The sequence below is a fragment of the Drosophila biarmipes genome, chromosome 2R, assembly GCF_025231255.1.
Source record: "Drosophila biarmipes strain raj3 chromosome 2R, RU_DBia_V1.1, whole genome shotgun sequence".
NCBI lineage: Eukaryota > Metazoa > Arthropoda > Insecta > Diptera > Drosophilidae > Drosophila > Drosophila biarmipes.
The window spans coordinates 21,015,502-21,034,815 of record NC_066615.1 but is presented as its reverse complement, the minus strand read 5'-3'; the positions used below and the strand labels follow the sequence as shown (position 1 = coordinate 21,034,815).

At 50.5% G+C, this 19,314-nt stretch overlaps 7 protein-coding genes across 8 annotated transcripts; 4 read left to right on the top strand and 3 right to left on the bottom strand.

The window, feature by feature from the left end:
• Positions 1–8: 8 nt before the first annotated feature.
• LOC108022762 (inorganic pyrophosphatase) lies at positions 9–2,242 on the bottom strand. Its single transcript, XM_044091733.2, has 7 exons — positions 2,118–2,242; positions 1,834–1,968; positions 1,301–1,419; positions 838–1,233; positions 632–783; positions 462–571; positions 9–175 (listed from the first exon to the last, which is right to left on the bottom strand). The coding sequence occupies exons 2-7, from the start codon at positions 1,895–1,897 to the stop codon at positions 144–146; spliced, it is 873 nt and encodes a 290-aa protein (XP_043947668.1). The 5' UTR covers positions 1,898–1,968; positions 2,118–2,242; the 3' UTR covers positions 9–143.
• A 473-nt stretch (positions 2,243–2,715) lies between these two features.
• Positions 2,716–6,170, top strand: LOC108022939 (E3 ubiquitin-protein ligase ZNF598). The gene is made up of 6 exons (XM_017092152.3): positions 2,716–3,248; positions 3,305–3,450; positions 3,506–4,069; positions 4,126–5,350; positions 5,410–5,607; positions 5,670–6,170. The coding sequence occupies exons 1-6, from the start codon at positions 2,964–2,966 to the stop codon at positions 5,865–5,867; spliced, it is 2,616 nt and encodes an 871-aa protein (XP_016947641.1). The 5' UTR covers positions 2,716–2,963; the 3' UTR covers positions 5,868–6,170.
• Positions 6,171–6,803: 633 nt separating this feature from the next.
• Positions 6,804–9,328, top strand: LOC108022738 (unconventional prefoldin RPB5 interactor-like protein). Its single transcript, XM_017091828.3, has 4 exons — positions 6,804–6,991; positions 7,050–7,348; positions 7,414–8,794; positions 8,847–9,328. Exons 1-4 carry the CDS (start codon positions 6,962–6,964, stop codon positions 9,177–9,179), a joined length of 2,043 nt encoding a protein of 680 aa, XP_016947317.1. The 5' UTR covers positions 6,804–6,961; the 3' UTR covers positions 9,180–9,328.
• LOC108022737 (RNA polymerase II subunit A C-terminal domain phosphatase) lies at positions 9,316–12,834 on the bottom strand. Its single transcript, XM_017091827.3, has 7 exons — positions 12,360–12,834; positions 12,173–12,266; positions 11,664–12,100; positions 11,427–11,608; positions 10,189–11,367; positions 9,864–10,073; positions 9,316–9,803 (listed from the first exon to the last, which is right to left on the bottom strand). The coding sequence occupies exons 1-7, from the start codon at positions 12,752–12,754 to the stop codon at positions 9,661–9,663; spliced, it is 2,640 nt and encodes an 879-aa protein (XP_016947316.3). The 5' UTR covers positions 12,755–12,834; the 3' UTR covers positions 9,316–9,660.
• A 69-nt stretch (positions 12,835–12,903) lies between these two features.
• Positions 12,904–15,465, top strand: LOC108022739 (peptidylprolyl isomerase domain and WD repeat-containing protein 1). Of its 2 annotated transcripts, XM_017091830.3 has the most exons (9): positions 12,905–13,135; positions 13,197–13,584; positions 13,647–13,879; positions 13,940–14,153; positions 14,212–14,514; positions 14,571–14,689; positions 14,836–14,956; positions 15,013–15,232; positions 15,290–15,465. In XM_017091830.3, exons 1-9 carry the CDS (start codon positions 12,988–12,990, stop codon positions 15,434–15,436), a joined length of 1,893 nt encoding a protein of 630 aa, XP_016947319.1. In that variant the 5' UTR covers positions 12,905–12,987; the 3' UTR covers positions 15,437–15,465. The 2 variants fall into 2 exon arrangements, 1 of the variants encoding a protein (XP_016947319.1); XR_007764126.1 differs by lacking the exon at positions 15,290–15,465 and having other exon boundaries at positions 12,904–13,135; positions 14,772–14,956; positions 15,013–15,153.
• A 94-nt stretch (positions 15,466–15,559) lies between these two features.
• Positions 15,560–18,817, top strand: LOC108022930 (steroidogenic acute regulatory protein-like). The gene is made up of 12 exons (XM_017092143.3): positions 15,560–15,921; positions 15,978–16,113; positions 16,178–16,326; positions 16,420–16,578; positions 16,732–16,785; positions 16,847–16,979; positions 17,038–17,171; positions 17,355–17,507; positions 17,565–17,669; positions 17,728–18,269; positions 18,331–18,454; positions 18,512–18,817. Exons 2-12 carry the CDS (start codon positions 16,014–16,016, stop codon positions 18,608–18,610), a joined length of 1,752 nt encoding a protein of 583 aa, XP_016947632.1. The 5' UTR covers positions 15,560–15,921; positions 15,978–16,013; the 3' UTR covers positions 18,611–18,817.
• On the bottom strand, positions 18,708–19,275 carry LOC108022933 (neuropeptide SIFamide). The gene is made up of 2 exons (XM_017092145.3): positions 19,100–19,275; positions 18,708–19,038 (listed from the first exon to the last, which is right to left on the bottom strand). The coding sequence occupies exons 1-2, from the start codon at positions 19,230–19,232 to the stop codon at positions 18,953–18,955; spliced, it is 219 nt and encodes a 72-aa protein (XP_016947634.1). The 5' UTR covers positions 19,233–19,275; the 3' UTR covers positions 18,708–18,952.
• Positions 19,276–19,314: the final 39 nt, after the last annotated feature.

The window sequence follows — 19,314 nt, the reverse complement described above, 5'->3', positions numbered from 1 at the left end:
GCAGCGGATTTGATTGCGGTGCAAAACTTTATTCAACGTTCTATAAATTCCAATATCAGTAATTCACAAGTGCAAGCATTTCCGATTCGATTAGGCTACGATAAGATCGAGGATCTTGTGCTGGACTCATCCCAGGGGCCATCTCACTTGAGATGGATGAAATGCCAAGTGTCGACTGCAAAACAAAGGACGTGGTTTTAGGGGTTTATTTCAAGATCACAATGAGTATAAAGCAAGTACAACGATTAGGAGAGGCAAGCCAGCCAGTTGTGCGGCTGAAGCGGTATTTACAGCGTGGGAAACTGGCCACACACATAGAGTAGCTATTAGTAGGCATGCAGGTTGGGCTTGTGTGACCAATTTGTTTGCAAGGTACTGGTTAAAGCGGGTGTTGGAGTAGCGTGTTGGGCTGGGATTCGGGTGAAGCGGCTATAAGCTCGATCTAACATAGTAAACCTTACCTGTGTCGGACACCTCCTCCACCTGGCCGCCCTCGGGGGCCTCGGACAGCAGCTTCTCGGCCTCCTCCTTGGCAATGACGTGCTCCGAGTTGCGGTTGGTGATGTTGGTGCTGTAAAGGGGCATGTGTTTAAGCGGATTTCACAAGGGATTGAAAGTATATGGCACCCACGTGGAGATGGTGCTGGAGACGCCGCTCTGGTTCACCAAGTTTTGCCAGAACTTGTGGGTCTCGGCAATGATGGTGGTGGCAAAGTCCGCGTTCTTGGCGTCGCCGTTGAAGGCGAACTGATTCTCCGGCTTGCCATCGGGGATCTTGTAGATCTGAGGGTGACAAAGAGTCAGAACGGAACTAGAAAGAGGGCGACAAGTACCCACCTTGAACCACTCAACGGTGGCACGCAGCAGGCCCGGGAAGTACTGGTCCACATCGGCGATGTCGTTGACCTTGGAGGCCAGCGGATCGTTCACATCGATGGCGATGATCTTCCAGTCGGTCTCGCCCTCGTCAATCAGGGCAATGGTGCCCAGCACCTTGACCTTTAGGACATCGCCGCGCTTGGCCACACGGTAGCCGATCTCGATGACATCGATGGGATCGTTGTCGCCCTTGCAGCCGGTGGAGGGCTCAATGTGGTCGGGGTTCTCCCAGGTCTGGGGCAGGGCTCCGTAGTTCCAGATATAGCCCTTGTGTGGGAAGCAGTTGGCCACGAAGCGCAGCTTGCCCTTCTTGATGTCCTGCTTGATGGGGTTCAGCGGGGTCTTGAGGCTAATCTAAGGGTTTAAACATGCAATCGTTGGATTATCATCGGTCATATATCACATGTCCAGACAGACTGACCTCCATCTTGGCGTTGGTCCAACGTGGCACCTCCACGACCATGTTGTAGACGGTCTTCTCCTCGTTGGCGTACAGTGGAATGTCGTGCATCGGCGAGATGACATTGCCGCACTTGTTTTCTGTGGATATAGTCGAAATGATTATATAGTTGACACCACAGACGACGCCGGGACACGCGATTTGATTGATAGAGCTGGAAGCCCAGTCGCCCAGGCAAAGGTCGCCAATCTTGCGTGCGGAACTTGGCCCCCAATTTCGATATCTTCCCTATAATAGTAGCGCTAAGATAAGGCCAAAGGGGCCGCAAGTGTTGGGCTTCCGCCGGTTCCGACGGATCGGCTGATAGTGCTGATAAAGCACTCTATGACTATGTGACGATTTGATTACGCCGAGTCCGGTTTGACTTGTTGCATAAGCAGCCCGGCTGCGATCAGGCTGCACTAGTTTGTGTAACTAGCGGGGCCATTGCCGACGCCGAAGGGTTATGCCGGGTCACATTGGCCGCGGTCTCGGAGGGTCTCGGGGCTACTCACTGAAGTACAGGCTGTAGCTGGGCGAGTTCTTGGCGCCCTTCTCGACGGTCTCGTACAGGGCCATGGCGAGGGGTTTCGTGCGCTTCCGCTCTGTCTGAAGGTGTCTGCAACTGCTGGCCAAGGGCGCTGATGGGGCTGGAATTAAACCGGAGAGGCGAGACAGGCGAGCGACCGCACGTGAAGCGAAAAATTTAATTCCGGGCAGCATCGGGGTGGGAAAAATACATTACAATACATCGATATTTTATGCGCAGAAATAGATATTTATATCGTTGTATTTTTACCTGAAATATCGCTGTTTTTTGTAAATATTTTTTTATAAATCCTTTAATTCTAAACTTCTTTGAGTCCAAACAGGCGTGTGCGCAATTGTTGCAAATGTTGCTTTGTTGTCACAAAACGTAGTGCCAGAAAACGTAAGTTTCAGCAAACGTAGCGCTACGTAGTGTCACTGTAGATTTTAACAGCTCTGTTAGAAATCGCTGGAAAACAGCGCCACTGTGGCGAAAAGGGGAACCTGTTCTGGAAAGATGAGCGCCCTTGGGGTTCTTGGGAAGTTGTTTGGCGGGAACTGAAAAAACATGTACGGTGATTTTTAAACAGCAGCTAGCGAATATAAACTATATTTACTAATTTGTTGCTATCGCCAAGTACAATGATTTTCCGAGTCCGAAGCAAAAGCCCATTCCCGTTCCGAGTTTGCCACCGCAGGATCCAATCAGGCGCTACCGTCTTTGGCCACAGTGGCGCTTCGTCGCGATCAGTTCCCTAGCCGGCCACCATTGGCGCTCTAAAATGTTAAATTCCCGCGCCTTATCGATTTTTTCAGCGTTCCCAACGTCTGCTATCGATAACTTATCGTTATCGGTTTCTCCAGGGCTGTCATCTGGCCTATCGATAAACGGCAATCGGTTTCCCAAGTTCAGAGTTTTTCTTTTTCGTTAAAAAACGTGTTGGCGTTGCAAATATCCCCCACTCTACTGATTGCCGAGTCCAACGCAGGCAAAAAAGCCCCCGGAACCCGAGGAACACGGCCGATTCGCCTGAGAGCAGTCACTGCGCTCCAATTTCCAAGTGCCCTTGGCAACAAGTAACTTTCCCCCTCCACTCACCGCGAACTCTCTAGAGAAATGCAGAACGGAAAGCCAAGATCGGCGGCCAGGACGTCCTACCACCGCCGTCCCAGATCCCAGGTGCCCAACCCCACTGGTACGGAGAACTCCGCGGCCAAGCCGGACGCCACTGAGAGCCAGGCGGTGGGCATCGACGATAATGCCTGCGTGGTGTGCTTCAAGAACGTGGACATCTATTCAATCGGGGACTGTGACCACCCCGTCTGTTACGAGTGCTCCACTAGGATGCGGGTGCTTTGCCAGCAGAACGAGTGCCCCATCTGCCGCCACGTCCTGTCCAAGGTATAGTCTGCCTGGCCTTTCAAAGACTCCCCTTTCTAATTGCATTCCCCTTACAGGTCCTCTTTACCCTAGAGAAGCTGCCCTACCGCGAGCTGGAGGCCAACAACCGCTCCGACTTCTACAGCAAGAAGTACCGCATCGGCTTCTGCAGCGCCGAGATTCAGCAGCAGTTCTTCAAGCTGCTCGACCATCCGTGCCCCAAGTGAGTGTCTCCCGCCGATTTGGGGAATCCCCTTTCTACAAATTATACATTGCAGATGCGATGCCCCTCCATACCGAACCTTCCAGGGCCTTCGCAACCACGTGCGCAGCGAGCACAGCCTGCTGTACTGCGACCTCTGCGTGGAGACCCTCAAGATCTTTACCTTTGAGCGCAGGTGCTACACGCAGGCGGAGCTGCAGCTGCACAACACCAAGGGTGACCCGGACAATCGCTCGCATCGCGGCCATCCGCTGTGCGAGTTCTGCAAGAAGCGCTACTTGGACCGGGATGAGCTGTTCCGACATCTGCGGCGCGAGCACTACTTCTGCCACTTCTGCGACGCCGACGGCTGCAATGAGTTCTACAAAGACTATGAGGATCTGGCGGACCACTTTCGGCAGGAGCACTTCCTCTGCGAGGAGGGCAAGTGCGCCACCGAGCAGTTCGTCGGCGCCTTCCGCAACGAGATCGAGTACAAGGCGCACGTGGCCAACGTGCACGGCAAGTCGCTCAACAAGCAGCAGGCCAAGCAGACGCGCACCCTGCAGCTGGAGATTACCCTGGGACCGCGCGGACGCAGCGGCCAGACGGAGCAGGGCATAGCCAACATGCGAGCCAGGTGAGTGGGCTGCCATTCGGTGTGTGAAAAGTTCCTAACACCCGCTATTGCTATAGAAACGAAGAGCAAAACGATTACCTGGACGACTTGCCGACGAGTAGCCAGCGCCACGTAAGCATCGATGCCGGCAACGAGGAGCAGTTCCCCACTTTGAGAGGCGCCTCCACGGCGCCCAGCGTGTCTCTGGTTAGACCACCGCCGCCCTCGATGCGCAACCTAAGTGGCACCTCGGGTCTTGCTCGAACCAAAGAGAACTTCCCGGCTCTGGGAGGGGGAAATGCAGGCGGCGTTGGCGGCGCCACTGGCAGCAGCCTCGCCGCCAGAGCTGCCCAGTCCCAGCATCCCGTGGCTGCTGTCTTCAAGAAGCCCACAAATGCGGCAGCTTCCGGCGGCCGCACTGGACCAGCGGCCAGCAATGGAATGCTCCTGCATGTGTCCAATAGACCAGCAGCAGCAGTGCCCAAGAAGACAGCCGCACCGCAGCTAGACTTTCCCGCTCTGCCGGGCAAGGGAAACAAGAAAAACCTGCGCAACCTGGAGGAGGACATGCTGCCCAGCGGCTCTGCAGTGCCCATGACGAATATTTCGGCCAAGCATCGGTCCCTGGCCGATGATTACGTGTCGGTGGCCAATCCGAGCAACTTCCACAAGCTGCAATTGGTGCAAAAAGAGGAGGACGAGGCCAAGGCACGGCAAGAGGCCCTGAAGAAGAGTGCGCCCAAGCTTACGGCGTCCGAATTTCCAAGCCTAGGACCGAGTGCCAGTGCCAGTTCCAGCAGAGCGAATGCCGCGAAGCCAGCCAGCGGACCTGGCACCCTGAACTGGTCTAAGCCAACTTCCGAGAAGAAGCAGCGGGAGCTGGAGAACCGCAAGGCAAAGGTGGCACCTGCGCCGGTTTTGCCCACACCGACATCGCGGCCCGCTCCCAAGGCAAATAACAATAATGTCCAGGAGCCACAGGCCAACAAAAAAGATAAAAAACCGAAGGATAAGAAGAACAATCAGGAGAATCAGCCCAAGGCGGTCAAGCAGAAGGAGAAAAACAATAACAACGAACAAAAATCCAACGGGGCTCCAGCTACTCCAATACGTGCTCCACTTGGCATAGGATCTGGCGGACCGCTCAAGCCGCCCCCCGGGTTCGTGTCCAACGTGACGGTCAACTCGGTGGCCAAGCTGCCCAACAATCTCACGTTCACCAGTTCGCTGGGCGAGTCCTACAACATTGTACCTAGCCCCTATACGTACACCGATCCACCAGATACCGGATACAGGAACCAGGTAAGAGATTAACCTTGTTATTGCTAAAGATTTAACGCAACCTGCGTTTTTCCCCCTAGAAATTGGTGGACGAGGTCATGGGCTTACTCAAGACCCCAGAGGCATTAAACGAATTTCGCTTGCTGTCGTCCAAGTTCCGCGACGGATCCTGTTCGGGTCAAGCGTACTACGAGCACTGCCAGTGCGCCATGCTGAGTTCCTTCAACCACCTGTTCCCGGAGCTGCTGGCCATGTTGCCCGATATAAGCAAGCAACAGGCAAGAGTCTTTGGTCGTGTGCCTGATTATAAGCAGGCTAATCCTCTTATTTCAACTTCCAGGAACTGTATCTCGTGCACAAACAACATTTGAACAGCCTTTCGCCCGCCCAGCGCAAATCCGTGCCCACCCTTGAGGTTTGCAAGGTGTGCAAGCAGATCCTCATCACCGCCGACCTGGAGGGCCACCAGCAGGCGCACGAGCTGACCAAGAATTTCCCTGTGCTCGGAAGCTCAGCTTCCAATGCGCACCGCAACTGAGGTGCGCGGATCGTAGGACATCAAAAGCTTTAGCCCCCTGTATATTTTCTATGTATATACCGTTTCAATCGACCAGAAGCCCATGTCCCCAGGTCATGTCGAGAGTGGAAATCTAAATGTATTTGAACTAGCCGAACAATATCGCCCCATATAGGGCGCCCCCACGAAGCAATCTGACGATGTGACCTAGTCCAGGCAGTAGCGTAGTGAGCAACCCGCTGATCTGGGATGCGTTTTTAATATTTACGAGTGAGCTTGTGTTTAGCAAATGCCCGCAGCCTAATAAAGTTCAAATCAAACACACTCTAATTTCGTAATAACCTGCAACTGTTTGGCGTGCTCTTCAGAAACGGGAAGCCCCCTAATCGAAAGGCAACATATGGTGGCCGGAGATTGGTTATCACTTAATGGGAATTGGCAGATTTATTATCTCCTATCTGCTCTTATCTCTACATTGTTTGCCAAACTGAAAAAGCAATTTTGATAGTTGTGGCAAAGATTATATAACATATAAATCGGTCGTGCCATATGAGGAAATGGTTTTGCATAAGACCCTGAAAGCTGACCGACCCACTAAGGTTTTTTATGTTGGTACAGGACGTTTGCACCTATAATTGTGAATTTTCAAAAGTCTATATAGCGAATTCTTTAGAATAAATCAGTAAGGGCAATCTATTTAATGGCATTGAATTAGGTAATCCCTCTTTATTCCATGTAGAAAATATCATTCTTGAGTTGAGCCTTATATAAATATAAGGAACTAAGATATTCTTTCTGAATCGGTAGCTATGTTCTCGTATTTACAAATAAAGTAAATTTAAATTTTGGCGGTTAAAAGTTTACATAATCCAAGAGAAGGTCACACTGTAACCGATAACCGATAGATTCAAGCTTACTAATATCGATGACCGTCTAGTTTTGGCCGCGTTCTTGATCAGTGTTATCGATCAGAATTAAAGGGAAATTATACAAAAATAAACATTAAAAAATGGCCCGCTTATAGTGTTAAAAAAAATATAATTTAGTTTTGAAACTACTCGCAAAACCCTGGTACTTAATATATCGATATCATCTGGGGACCAGCAACAACAAAAATGGACCGGCGAGAAGATGCTCTGCTACAGGTTTTATTGTTTATTAATTAATTTAAGTGGAGTTACGAAGGGATTACGTGTACGATAGGCCCTCGACAAGAACGCCGGCGAAACGGAGCGCTGGCAGGCCTTCAAGAGCGACAATGAGAGCACCATCCGGAATCTGGAACTGTTCGCCCAGAAGCTCAGCGTGGAGGTTATGGTGCCTATTGGCCGGAAGGCTCTGATGCCCGGCGAGCTCATCCACACCAACGAGCTGCTGGTGGGCCACTACGAGGGCTACTTCTCCGCCTGCTCCGCACACAAGGCCAAGGAGATCTGCCGGCACCGCCTGAAACTGGCCGAGGAGCAGCTGAAGAAGCTGGAAATCGAGTCCGATCTGTGGCAGTAAGTTCTTGAGGTTACTGAAACTGGAATAGGATAAAGTAATGCTCATGCCTGTCCCCTCACAGGAACAAACTCAATACTCCACTGGCGGAAGGAGCAATGCCCAGTGGAGATCAGGTGGAAATCGTGGAGGATTTCAACGAGGAGTCGCACAACAAGTGGATGACCGAGCACAGGGAGCGAGTGCGCCAGCAGAAGCAACAGGAGCGCCTCAAACGGCAGGCAGAACCTCCGGGAAGCGGCGACGAAGTGCTGAGGAAGCTGGAAGAGCGTGAGATGATGGAGGAACTAGGCCTAGATCCCGATAATATCAACGAAGAGCAACTGCAAGACCTGCTAAATGAAGATCAATCACCACAGGAAGCTAATAAAGAAAATGGAACCCTAACACAAGAGCAGGAGGAGGAACTCTGGAAAAGGTTGGAAGCTGAGGAGCAGAACGAAGCTGCAGAGCTCAGCCCAGAAGCTGAAGAAAGCCTAAAAAGCACGGATGAACTAGTGCGTCGGCTAATGTCCGGAGAAACAGAAACTCCTTGTGCCAAAAAACGTATTGCAGGCACCAAAGAGCCCGTGGAAATTGAGAAGCCCACCTCAGACGACGAGGATGATGGTGACCAGGAAGAGGAGGTGCAAACCATACGTGAACAGATGGCCCTGCTGCCCAGCGAAGAGCGCGTGCCCTTCCTCAGAGACCAGCTGCAGGTGCTCAAAGCGAAGATGCGGAAGATACAGAAGGTGAACTTCATCAGCGACGAGCTGATTCACTTGATGAATGTGGTGGTCATGCTGGAGGACGACCTGCAGGACATGATATTCGAGCAGCGAATGGAGGCCAGCGACGAAGAGGAGGTCGACGAAAACATGCCGCCCGAGGAGCCCTTTGAAGAACCTGAAATAGTACCTGAAGCCAGCACAAATAAACGGCGCATATCCTTCGCCCTGGCCGACGAAAAGCTGGAGTTTAGAAGGGAGGAAACGGTGGCCGAGATGCTGCCCAATGCGAAAAAGAACTCCAGGGATGTTATAAAGCTGGACGAACCAGTCAAATCCCCAGTGACTCCCCAACCAGCAGCCAGTAAAAAAGAGCGGATAACCAACTCGGAAATCCTGCAAAAAGTTGAAAAAAACATCGAGTTCGTCAAGGAGAACCAGAGTGTCCAGGACTTCGACTTGCTCAATCGAATTTTGGAAGAGTCCACTGGACGAATCAACACATTACACATTAGTTTCACACATTCCGATATTGTGCCTGCCGCCAAAAGTGATCAAGAAGGTGCCATACCCGGAAACCCAGGAGATTTCTATGAGAAATATGAGAAGGACCTGGCGCAGCTGAATAATTCGTTTCCCATTTATGTTAATGGCTTTGAGGGCGAGGAGCAGGTTAAGGTACCCATAATGAGGGAAACCGCGCGTGGATCAGCCTACGAAGATCCTAGGAGCCAGGTAGGATTATCCTAATGATCTCAGGGTAAAGCCTAATATTTCTGCTTTGCAGTTCTCCAAGCCAGTTGTTTCTGAGGAAGAACCATCTGCCACCGACCCTACAACCAAGTCAATTCTGCGGAACAAAGCAGCTGTGGAGCTGGAGCCGCACGTCGTCAACCAGCAACCAAAGAAGGGCAAGAAGGGTCGGAAACCGAAGAAGAAGGAGCGCACCCTGGACGACGACCTGCGCGACATGAGTGCCTACCAAAAGGTCATGCACGACCTCGTGGAAAAGGAGCCCACGGAACCGGAACCCCTGCCGCAGGGCAAATTCATCGACTCGCACGCGCCCAAGAAGCGGGTTAGCCGCTTCAAGGAGCAGCGGGCCCTCAACAAAACGTAGCGAAGAGTAAAACTTCAGCAGGGCTTTACTAGTATATTTGTTCAAGTTTAATGTGGATTTGTATTACAAACACAACGCAAACAATAAACAACTACTGGTGTGGTGTACATTCGATATTAAATTAAACACTAGGTACTAGTCCGCTGGAACGGAATTTATTTTTAAAACATGTACAGTAGACTTCAATTTACATTAGATCAGATTGAGAGTTTTTGATTCAAAAATTCACTGCGACCAAGGGACCGAGGCGCCCGCCGATGTGCGATCTCTTACTGGCTACTCTAAAAGTACATATTAACAGCTAATACATACAGTGCGGACCCTAAGCGTAAGTGTACCCGGGGTGCTCCACTCTAGCACGAAACCCATTGCGCTCCTCCATGGTCTACAGTGAAACTAAAATGTCTTGAGTGGCCGGGCAGCAGGCCTCCAATGCGGGGACCCAGGCTCCTGTCTGGTGATCGTGGATGTTGCGAAATTTCTAAATGTCAAAGTCTTCCAGGCCGAGGAACTCCCGCTCCAGGGCGGCGCCCATCATGTTCCACTCGCCGTCGTCCTCGTCCTCCGGGTCTTTCTCGCTATTCGAGTCGGAGCCAATCTCCAGGTCGGACGGCAGATCCTCCCCTGAAAGGTTTAATGGTTAGTTAAAAGTCAATGAACCACACTAGGTTGTCATCCTCCTACCTCTCCGAAACTTGGCGCTGGGCATCTCATCGTCATCGTCCTCCTTCTCATTATTGTCATCACCCTCCTCGTTTGAGCTTATGTCAAACTCCAAGACATTCGGCGCGCCGATCATCACGTCCTCGCTGCGTGTGAAGAAGTCATGTGCTCTATTGGAATTATCATCTTCGCGCTTTCGCTTCAGCAGCTTCTTGTCCATTGGTGGGTTTTCTTGAAATGATAAAAAACATTCGAATGAGATTCAGCAGCTTTGAAAGATATTATTTAAGGTATTAAGCAGTTAGACGGTTCCACGTGGTTTGCATTTATTAGGTAAAAGCCTCACCGAAGTTTACGGGTCCCTCGTCACTCGACGAGTCCGACTCGAAGAACGTCTCGTAGTCCTTGTTCATCGACTCGATGTCCGCGTTGGTGAAGACCAGCAGCGGATTGAGGGTCTCGCGGAAGTTGCCACTCTGCTCCTCCTGCTGCTTGCTGCTCGACGGCGAGATCTCCGAGCGCTCACTGTAGTTGACCACGTGCTCGGGACTGTGGCAATGGGCGGGTGGCTGGCGGCCTTTGTTGCGCACCTTGCGGTCCAGTGGGAAGAGCTTCTCCTCCACGTGCTCCCAGCGCTCGGCGCAGGTCCACAACCAGTTTGCATTGACCACCTTGATGGCGGGCTCCTTTTTGGCGGCATTTACCTTGTAGGTGCCCGCATTGACCGCCACCAGATGAGTGATCCCCTTGCCAATGTTCGGCTGCACATCGGCGCCCAGACTCTTGGCGATGAAGTACGCCCGCGATTGCTCCAGCTTCATCTGCGTGGGCACTAGGCCGGAGAACACCAGGTTCTTGCCGCGCAGCACTTCACACCGAATCTTCGGCACGATGACCTTCAGATCGGGTATCTCCGTGGTCTCGTCGTAGATGGCATAGAATCGCTTGTGAATGTTGCGCAGTATGACCTCCAGATAAAGCAGGTAATCGTCGGGGTCCTCAATCTCAATCTGCTTCTGCCCTTCGAGCGGCACCCGAAGGCTGGGCGTGCTCTTTGACGTGGTGGCCACGTCTTCATCGTTCTTCGGCCGTTTCTCCTCCGGCGATGTGGTGGATGACGGCACCACATCGCTCTTTTCTGCCGGCGTGGCTTCCACCACCTCGGCCTTTGTGCTCTCCTTGGAATTTTCATCAATTACAACTACGTCCTCGCCATCGCTGGCCGCTTTCTCGGCATCTGGCGAGCCAGATGAACTATCGTCTACGACCATGATTTCCTCTGCGGCAGTCTTGCCATTTAGTTTATCACTAGGCGACTCCTTGGGCGCCTCTGCGGCGGTCGAGGAATTGGAAATCTCGGGATCCTTGGAGTCGCTCTCCAGCTCGAACACGTCTACCGATTCCTCGTTTCCCTCACCATCTTTGCTTGTGCTTGAGACTGTATTGTCGCCCTTGTCAGGGTCTTCTGGTTTCACTTCGCTGCTGGATTCCGTCTTGTCTTTGTCGTCCTTCTTCTCGGTAATCTCTGCAAGATGTGGATAATATTTTAGTTACAATAAGTAATGGGTTGGCTGGACTGCTCACCTTTGAAATCAACGCCTTCGCCGTCCAGTTCATGCTTAGACAAACCCGGCGGGGCATTAATGTCACCCGTGTGCTGAAAGAAGTGGTAGGGCTTGACCTGGATCAAGTTGGAGGCCATGTTCCACACATCCTCCCGATCGTCGATGATGCACACCATGGAATCGCCATTTGGAAACAGAGCTCTGTAATAAAAAATGTATAAGTTTGGGACAGTATAAATAATAGTTAAGGACCCACTTCAAGTTGTCCGTCTTGCTGGTGGCATTGAAACACTCATCTCTGGACAGAATCCTATGCGAGAAGAACTTGCCATCGGGGTCCAGCAGCTGGGCAATCATGTGCGCGTAGTTGCGCGCTCCAAAGGTGCATATGTGCAGCTCGTACAGCTGCGACATGCGCTCGAGGAACTCCGCGGTGCCGGGGCGCAGGCGCGTGTGATACCACGGCGAATGCGGGCCGTACAGCTGGAAGTGGTAGATGCCCTTGATGTTCTCCGGCACCGTGTCGTTGGTGGTGTGGATAACCGTCTGGTCGAGATCGACGAGCAGTACCAGCTTCCTGTCGGCCAGCAGGCGGCGGGTGTCGTCGTGTCCGAGCTTCTGGGCCAGCTTCTGGGTGACCTTAAGATCGGGCATGGTGTGCACCATGGGCACCGAGGCCTCCGATGTTTGTCCCTGTGGGTTCAAGCGCCGGGTTAATTATTCAATGGGGTGGATGGGTGGCTGGCGGCTAGGCCATATACTCACATTCTCGTTCTGACGCAAGTCGGCTCCGCAGTCCGCGCACATGTCCTTGATTACCGTGGTGTGTATGCACTCGGACAACTCCAGAATGGCATCCCTAAAGGGCAGGCTCGGTTAGTGTGTATACGACTGCATAATTGCATTCCCCCCACTGCCCCAGAGCAGCCCCCATAGCCACCCCGAAACTCACCCCTTGGAAAGCAGCTCCCCGTCCTTGCGGAGCCGCTTCTTCACCACCCCGGCGCGCTGCGACTTGTACTTCTGGACGGAGGAGTCGGCCTTTCCAGATCCGGCACCTGGCTTCAGCCCATCCGCGGCCATCGGCGTGTACAGAAACAGGATTTGGGCCGCCGACACGAACTGTCCCTCGCGAACCCGCCATTTATTGATTACCGCGCTCGTCTCGTTCTCTCCCAGCGCAGCTCTCAAAACAATGATGCCGCTAGCGTTGTTGTTTGTGTTGTTGCCACCACCTCCACTGCCACCGCCGCTGCCGCTGCCTCCGCCCCCATCGTCCCCGTCTTTGGCCGCGCCCCCTGCCACGCGACTGGGCATCGCGCCCTCCGCGTCCGCTGTGTTCTGCATCGCTGGGCTTGCGTTTTTATATACAATAAAGTTTGTTTAAATCTCCGTGCCTTGTTGTGTTTGCAATTTGTGTGAATGCGAAAATCTTGCCGTTCGCTGGGCAGCGCCGACAGCCGTTCACCGTGGCCGAAAACAGCTGATTGGCGGCAAAAATCGATATCAGCCGGTCTATCGATATCATCCGCTTTCCCTGTGTTTTTGTTTATTTCATTAAATTGATCAAATATCCGAAAATGAGTGACAAAACCAAGGAGGATCTGAAGCGCAGTGCTCCGGAGGATGAGGAGGAACCGCAGGCAGAAGAGGCGCCCGAGGAGGACGCCTGGATAGGTCCCATGCCTTCAGAGCAGAGCGCCCCTGTGCCGGCCAAGAAAAAGAAGGGTACATATGAGCAGATTTCCTTTATTTATATATTATAACATTTAAATGATCCCATAAATAGTCCTGCCCTACGAGCACATCTACCTGGAGAACCTGCCCAACGCCGAGAGCTACGAGAGGAGCTACATGCACCGCGATGTGATCACCCACTTGGTCTGCACCAAGACGGATTTCGTGGTGACCGCCAGTCTGGATGGCCACATCAAGTTCTGGAAGAAGGGCGAGCTGGGCATAGAGTTTGTCAAGCACTTTCGCAGCCATCTAGTGCCCATCAAATCGCTGACCACCAATGACAGCGGCACCCTGCTCTGCTCGGCGGCCACGGATCAGACAGCCAAAGTCTTCGATGTGGTCAACTTTGACATGATCAACATCATTCGCTTGGGCTACACGCCACAGTGCAGTGAGTGGATAAATGGACCTGGTGATGCGGTGCAAGGATTGGCCATGTAAGAGGTCTTTTAAACATTAAAGATTAGGCAGTAAGCATTACTATTACTATACTATTCAGTTCGGACTCGGAGAGCAGCCGCATCCACATCTACGAGGGACAGGGAGGTGGAGAGGTTCTGCATACCCTGGAGAAACTCCACTCTGCGCCTGTTGTGGCCATGTGCTTGAATGTGGCCATGGAGACAGTCATATCCGTGGATCGCAATGGCATTCTGGAGTACTGGCAGAACTCCAAGCACGACTACAAATTTCCCCAGCGCCTGGTCACCTTCGACTCCAAACTGGACACAAGTATAGTTTGTTGATGGTGTAAAGCTGTCCCATATTTCATTGAAAACATTATCCTTACAGGCCTTTTTGAGTTTGCCAAGCAAAAGACCCAAGTCACTGGTTTGGCTTGCACGCCGGATGGCAAGCGCTTTGCCGCCATTTCCACAGATCGCAAGGTTCGCGTTTTTCAGTTCAACACCGGAAAGCTGATCCGAGTATTCGATGAAGCGCTTTCCACATACACCCAAATGCAGCAGACCCAGCACGCGCTGCCCAACATGGAGTTTGGCAGGAGGTAGGCTACATATATCGTTTATTTTAGGTATGCTATATTAATAATATACCTCTTACAGAATGGCGGCTGAGCGCGATCTGGAGAAAACGGCCCAAAACACAACCCTCAACATTCTGTTCGATAGCACTGGCAACTTCTTGCTCTACCCCACGATGCTGGGCATCAAGGTGATCAACGTGGTCACGAATCGCTGTGTAACTATTCTGGGGAAAACGGACAATATCCGGCCCCTGCAGGTGGCCCTCTTCCAGGGAAGAATCAAGCGACAAAAGGCTGCCATAACCATGGAGCAGGAGGCCAGTGAAAACCCGGCACTGCAGAATATTTTGAATGATCCCACAGCTTTTTGCACAGCCTACAAGTTAGTTAATACAAATGTCTATATTTATAATTTATAATTCAACTTTTATTTTTTAGAAAAAACCGCTTCTACTTGTTCAGCCGAAGATTGCCCTCGGACCTCCAGGATGTGGATCGTGATATATTCAATGAGAAGCCTTCCAAGGAGGATATTATCGCGGTGCCGGAGGCCACAGGTATTTGGTTATAGCTTCTCTAATTGATCCATCCTTTCTAACAACTAACTTGTTTCTAATTGCACGCTAACAATATTTCAAGACGAAGGTTATCCTTATGTGAACTTTCAAGACCAATTTAATACCAAATATTTGATCTATTCTAGTCGTGCAACGTATCTACGAGAACGTGGTGCTCCACACCACGAAAGGTGACGTCCACATCAAGCTGTTCTTCAAGGAGGTTCCCAAAACGGTTGAGAACTTTTGCGTGCATGCGAAGAATGGGTAGGATTTTTTGTTAGCGATTTCAAGTATAAATTTTAATCACTTTCTTCTAATAGGTACTATAATGGACATATTTTCCACCGCGTGATCAAGGGCTTCATGGTGCAGACTGGCGATCCCACGGGAACGGGCACGGGCGGCAAGTCCATTTGGGGAAGCGACTTCAAGGACGAGTTTGTGCCGAGCTTAAAGCACGATCGTCCTTACACGGTTAGCATGGCGAATGCGGGTCCGAACACGAATGGCAGCCAGTTCTTCATAACAGTCCTGCCCACGGTAGAGATATATTTGTCAATTAAATTAATATAACTATTAATTTGTCCTTTTTTTCAGCCTTGGCTCGACAATAAGCATACGGTGTTCGGACGGGTCTACCGCGGCATGGAAGTGGTGCTCAACATTTGCAATTCCAAGGCGAATCCCAAGACGGATAAGCCCTATGACGACATCAAAATTATATCAATTCACTTAAGTAATTAAAGGAATTTTAAATAAAGCTTTGAAGATTAGCGAGTTTTGAATATTTTAGAAGCGCGGTTAAACAACTGGTATTTTTTAGGCAATTTGGTATTTTTCTGCTCTGCAAGTGCGACGCACTAATCAGCTGTTTTTCCTTTTGTTCAGATAGTTTAATTAACAAAAACTATAAAACTAGGGCAAATAAACCTATATTACTAATATTTAAACCGGAAACGTCTTTAGTTTTTGCAGTATTAAAGGTTAATTTCCAACATAAAGTAGCAGTTCCTGGAAATAGGGAGTTACTTTTTGCCAATTATGCGGGTTCTTGCAATATGATATGATTCGTTTTGTTTATGGCTGCGAAAAAACAAAGAAACCGAGGCTGACGAGTCACTTGTGCGTATCGATAATCTATAAGTGCCGACAATCTGCCACTAGCGTCTGCTCCAGATTTGAAACCTAGTTTTTGGGATCGCAAAGTCTATTTACACTTGAAAACCAAGGTATGTGATGAGTACGATGTTCCCTTTGTTTATAACTTTTGGACCTGGTTTTCCAGTATTCAAGACATGAGCTAAGTTAAAATACAGCCACCATGTCTCTTATGGATCCGAGTGATGTCCGCAGTACCGCCCAGCTCATATTGTCCAATGCACGGCAGGGGAATAGCGCCTACAACATGCAGTATGACATGAGTGAGAACAGAACTGGATAAACCCATATGTTCCGTACGAGTAATAAACCTTCCTCCGGTTTCAGGCCGAGCACATTCCATCAACCTGATCACGGAGGAGTTCCTAGCCGGCTACATGTCCGATGGCCGGATGTCCGTGGTGCGACGATTCTTCTGCCTCTTCGTCACATTCGACTTGGTCTTCGTCTCCCTGCTCTGGCTCATCTGCATTGTGGTATGACACAGGATTATTCATCCATCCGGGACTCACCCATTCATGATAAAGGGTTTATTCTAATAAGACTCACTTGTTCACTTTGCTTTGCAGATCAACGGCGACAACATATTCACTGCCTTCCACAAACAGATCGTGGAGTACACCATCTACAAGTCGCTCTTCGATGTTGTGGCCATCGCCATCTGCCGTTTTGTGGTCCTCATCTTCTTCTACGCCATACTGTACATCAATCACTGGTCCATTATAGCGGTGGGTTTCACCAGCCCCTTAAAAATAAGGGATTCCTAGTATTTTGAGTCATGGAATTCCTAACTAATTTATATGTCTTGAAATTTGTTAAGAAGAGACTTGTCTAGCACTCCTAAACTGAATGTACTATATTTATTTATTATTCATTTGCAGCTCTCTACAAGTGGTTCCTGTTTGTTTCTCATCTCCAAGGTGTTTGTATTCGATGTAATATCAAGAAATCTACCATCTTGACTGTCCTATAACTAACTTTTTAATCTCTCTTTAGTGGCTGGACTCCAAGCAACAAGTATTCGAAGTCATCCTCATAATAACCTCATTTATACTGGCTTGGGGAGAAGCCTGGTTCCTGGACTGCAGGGTGATTCCCCAGGAACGTCATGCCCAACACTATTTCCGAAGTAAGTTCAGCACCAACACCAATTTCAGATTGCCATTAAATTGTACTCTATATTTAAGCAATGACCTCAAACGATCGCACCCCCATGGATCAGCCGGCTATTCTGATAGAGCACGAACGACCTCCGCAAAGTGTAACTGATTTTTATTCACCCCTGGACACAGCTCGCCACTCCGACGAGGAGGACGAGGAGGTAAGATATTCATGTATGCGCATTTTTAAGTCCGTACGGAATAAGAATGTATATCTGGCGACCATATAAGATGCTGAGCGCATTTTCAAAACTTCATTGATCAATAGAGCCTGTTCAGATGGCAAGGGTATTTCTTGAAGTTTCTTCTGCTCTACTAATCGCTCTTATTCATTCGGCTTTCAGGATGAGGAGTACAACCAGATGGGCTTGGATTGCCTGCGTAAGGCCTATGAGATCATCGAGTCCAGCGACTGGAAGGTGGAGAAGGTGACCCAAAAGGGCGACACCATACACAGCACCCAGCGGGAGAAGATTGGCAAAATTTACAAGCTGACGGTGGGTTGGGACAGATGATAAACCCGATGTGGATCCTATAAAGTATTCATTCCACAGGCTCGCATCAAGTACCCCGCAAAGGCGCTGATGGAGGATCTCTTCTATCGTATTGAAGACTGTCCCAAGTGGAATCCTGCTCTGCTAGAGTCCAAAATAGTGCGAGTAAGTGGGCCTGCTACAAAATGATAAACAAACTCTTAACATTTTATGTATATTACAGAAAATCAACTCCTACACCGATATTACCTATCAGGTATCCGTTGGCGGTGGAGGTGGCATGGTGAAAAGCCGTGACTTCGTGAACCTGCGCTCCTGTCGTCTCTTTTACAATGGCAAAATCTGCGATGACGACGAGGTGGCTCAGCTAAGCAGCGATGATGGCAACAGCAGCCTGAATCGCTCCTGCGAGGGCAGTGTTAGTACCCTTTCAGATGGTGATTCGAACACCCCACTGCTGCCCAGCAGCGTGTCCAGCTGCAAGGCGACGTTTCCTAGCTCATCCAAGGGAGTCACAACTCCTTTCGATACCCTGGGCAATAGCTTGGGCGCCAAGAGCTTGGGCCCTATTGTCAATTTTGAGGAGGAGCCACCGCCACTGGACCAGGATGAGTTCGAGGATGCTAAGGATAATGTGGCTGGCGAGCCGGAGATCATGACAAAACCAAATCCACCCAGCGTGGGCAAGACCAAGGACAAAGTTTGGGTTACTTCGGCGATAAGTGTGCAATATGCAGGGGTTCCGCCCTCATCCAAGTATACAAGGTGGGTTTGGGTGCTACGAAATTCGGTGAAATTAAAACTACAACTTGACTTACAATTCCAGAGGTCAGAACATTGTCAGCGGGTTTGCGTTTCGCGAAATCGTTGGCAAGTCGGACAGCTGCATTGTGGAATGGGTGCTCTGTCTTGACCTAAAAGGCTATATTCCCCGCTATGTCCTGGATGCGGTAAGTGCTGATCAGTCCCATCTTCTCCTGCTTTATTATAATAGTAACCCTTTACAGGCCCTCACCTCCTCCATGACCGATTACATAACCAACCTGCGCAAGCATGTCAACGAACTGAGGCATCGGGGGCGCGGCCGAGCCCCCAGAACCCACTAGTGGAGATCAGCGAACTGTATTTTACCTTTAATCCCATTGTATCTCAAGCGAGTGCTGTCCGCAGCCAGGTATCTATTAGAATATTTCGATTTGAAAAGCGAGTTCAGTGCTGTAAGTTTATTGAGTATTGTATGTATATGTATGGCATAAGTTCTATGTACCTATATGCACGGCTTACACTATAAATTTTATACATGACTTTTCTAACGTCCGGCATTTTCCCATTCAGTCGCAGGAGCAGGCGCAGCACCTGCCCACCTGTCTGGTCTGCTGGTGCGTTAGTCGTAGGCTCGAGATCAGTTCTTGGAGGCGGTGGCGGAGGCTGAGTTCCAGGGCGTGGTCCTATTTGCTGTCGTTTTGGGGAAACCACATGGGACACGCCTCCATGGCCACCTCGCAAACGGCGCTCATCTTGGCGCTGTCGTAGTCTGGATGGGGATGTGCATGTTGCTATGGAATCTTGAATCTAAATGCAGATTGTGAGCTTACCCAGGCTGTTGCGCTTGCCGAAGATGCTGCCGTTGAAGGGAGGCTTCCTGTAGGCGGCCTCACTGGAGCCCAGTAGAATGGCCGAGACCAGGATCGTGACCAGGAGCAGAGTGAGCGTGAATCGCAGAGCCATCTTGCAGTTTTCGGTGAGCGTTGTGGGCAGTGTGCAAAGGCGGGACTGAGCGCTGGTAGAGACTGGATGATTCTGTGCCAAT

Bases quoted from the DNA above. Each gene is read 5' to 3' on its own strand.
- LOC108022739 (XM_017091830.3), top strand. From the start codon at position 12,988: ATGAGTGACAAAACCAAGGAGGATCTGAAGCGCAGTGCTCCGGAGGAT. The intron at 14,515-14,570 runs GTTAGTTAATAC...TTTATTTTTTAG, and splicing joins GCTTTTTGCACAGCCTACAA to AAAAAACCGCTTCTACTTGT. The intron at 15,233-15,289 runs GTAGAGATATAT...CCTTTTTTTCAG, and splicing joins TCATAACAGTCCTGCCCACG to CCTTGGCTCGACAATAAGCA.
- LOC108022939 (XM_017092152.3), top strand. From the start codon at position 2,964: ATGCAGAACGGAAAGCCAAGATCGGCGGCCAGGACGTCCTACCACCGC. The intron at 3,249-3,304 runs GTATAGTCTGCC...TTCCCCTTACAG, and splicing joins GCCGCCACGTCCTGTCCAAG to GTCCTCTTTACCCTAGAGAA. The intron at 3,451-3,505 runs GTGAGTGTCTCC...TATACATTGCAG, and splicing joins CTCGACCATCCGTGCCCCAA to ATGCGATGCCCCTCCATACC.
- LOC108022933 (XM_017092145.3), bottom strand. From the start codon at position 19,232: ATGGCTCTGCGATTCACGCTCACTCTGCTCCTGGTCACGATCCTGGTC. The intron at 19,039-19,099 runs GTAAGCTCACAA...ATCCCCATCCAG, and splicing joins CGGCAAGCGCAACAGCCTGG to ACTACGACAGCGCCAAGATG.
- LOC108022930 (XM_017092143.3), top strand. From the start codon at position 16,014: ATGTCTCTTATGGATCCGAGTGATGTCCGCAGTACCGCCCAGCTCATA. The intron at 18,270-18,330 runs GTGGGTTTGGGT...TTACAATTCCAG, and splicing joins CCCTCATCCAAGTATACAAG to AGGTCAGAACATTGTCAGCG. The intron at 18,455-18,511 runs GTAAGTGCTGAT...AACCCTTTACAG, and splicing joins CCCGCTATGTCCTGGATGCG to GCCCTCACCTCCTCCATGAC.
- LOC108022762 (XM_044091733.2), bottom strand. From the start codon at position 1,897: ATGGCCCTGTACGAGACCGTCGAGAAGGGCGCCAAGAACTCGCCCAGC. The intron at 1,420-1,833 runs GTGAGTAGCCCC...CTATATCCACAG, and splicing joins CAGCTACAGCCTGTACTTCA to AAAACAAGTGCGGCAATGTC. The intron at 1,234-1,300 runs GTCAGTCTGTCT...TTAAACCCTTAG, and splicing joins GGACCAACGCCAAGATGGAG to ATTAGCCTCAAGACCCCGCT.
- LOC108022737 (XM_017091827.3), bottom strand. From the start codon at position 12,754: ATGCAGAACACAGCGGACGCGGAGGGCGCGATGCCCAGTCGCGTGGCA. The intron at 12,101-12,172 runs GTGAGTATATGG...TTGAACCCACAG, and splicing joins ACTTGCGTCAGAACGAGAAT to GGACAAACATCGGAGGCCTC. The intron at 10,074-10,188 runs GTGAGGCTTTTA...TATCATTTCAAG, and splicing joins CGAGGGACCCGTAAACTTCG to AAAACCCACCAATGGACAAG.
- LOC108022738 (XM_017091828.3), top strand. From the start codon at position 6,962: ATGGACCGGCGAGAAGATGCTCTGCTACAG. The intron at 7,349-7,413 runs GTAAGTTCTTGA...GTCCCCTCACAG, and splicing joins ATCGAGTCCGATCTGTGGCA to GAACAAACTCAATACTCCAC. The intron at 8,795-8,846 runs GTAGGATTATCC...TCTGCTTTGCAG, and splicing joins ACGAAGATCCTAGGAGCCAG to TTCTCCAAGCCAGTTGTTTC.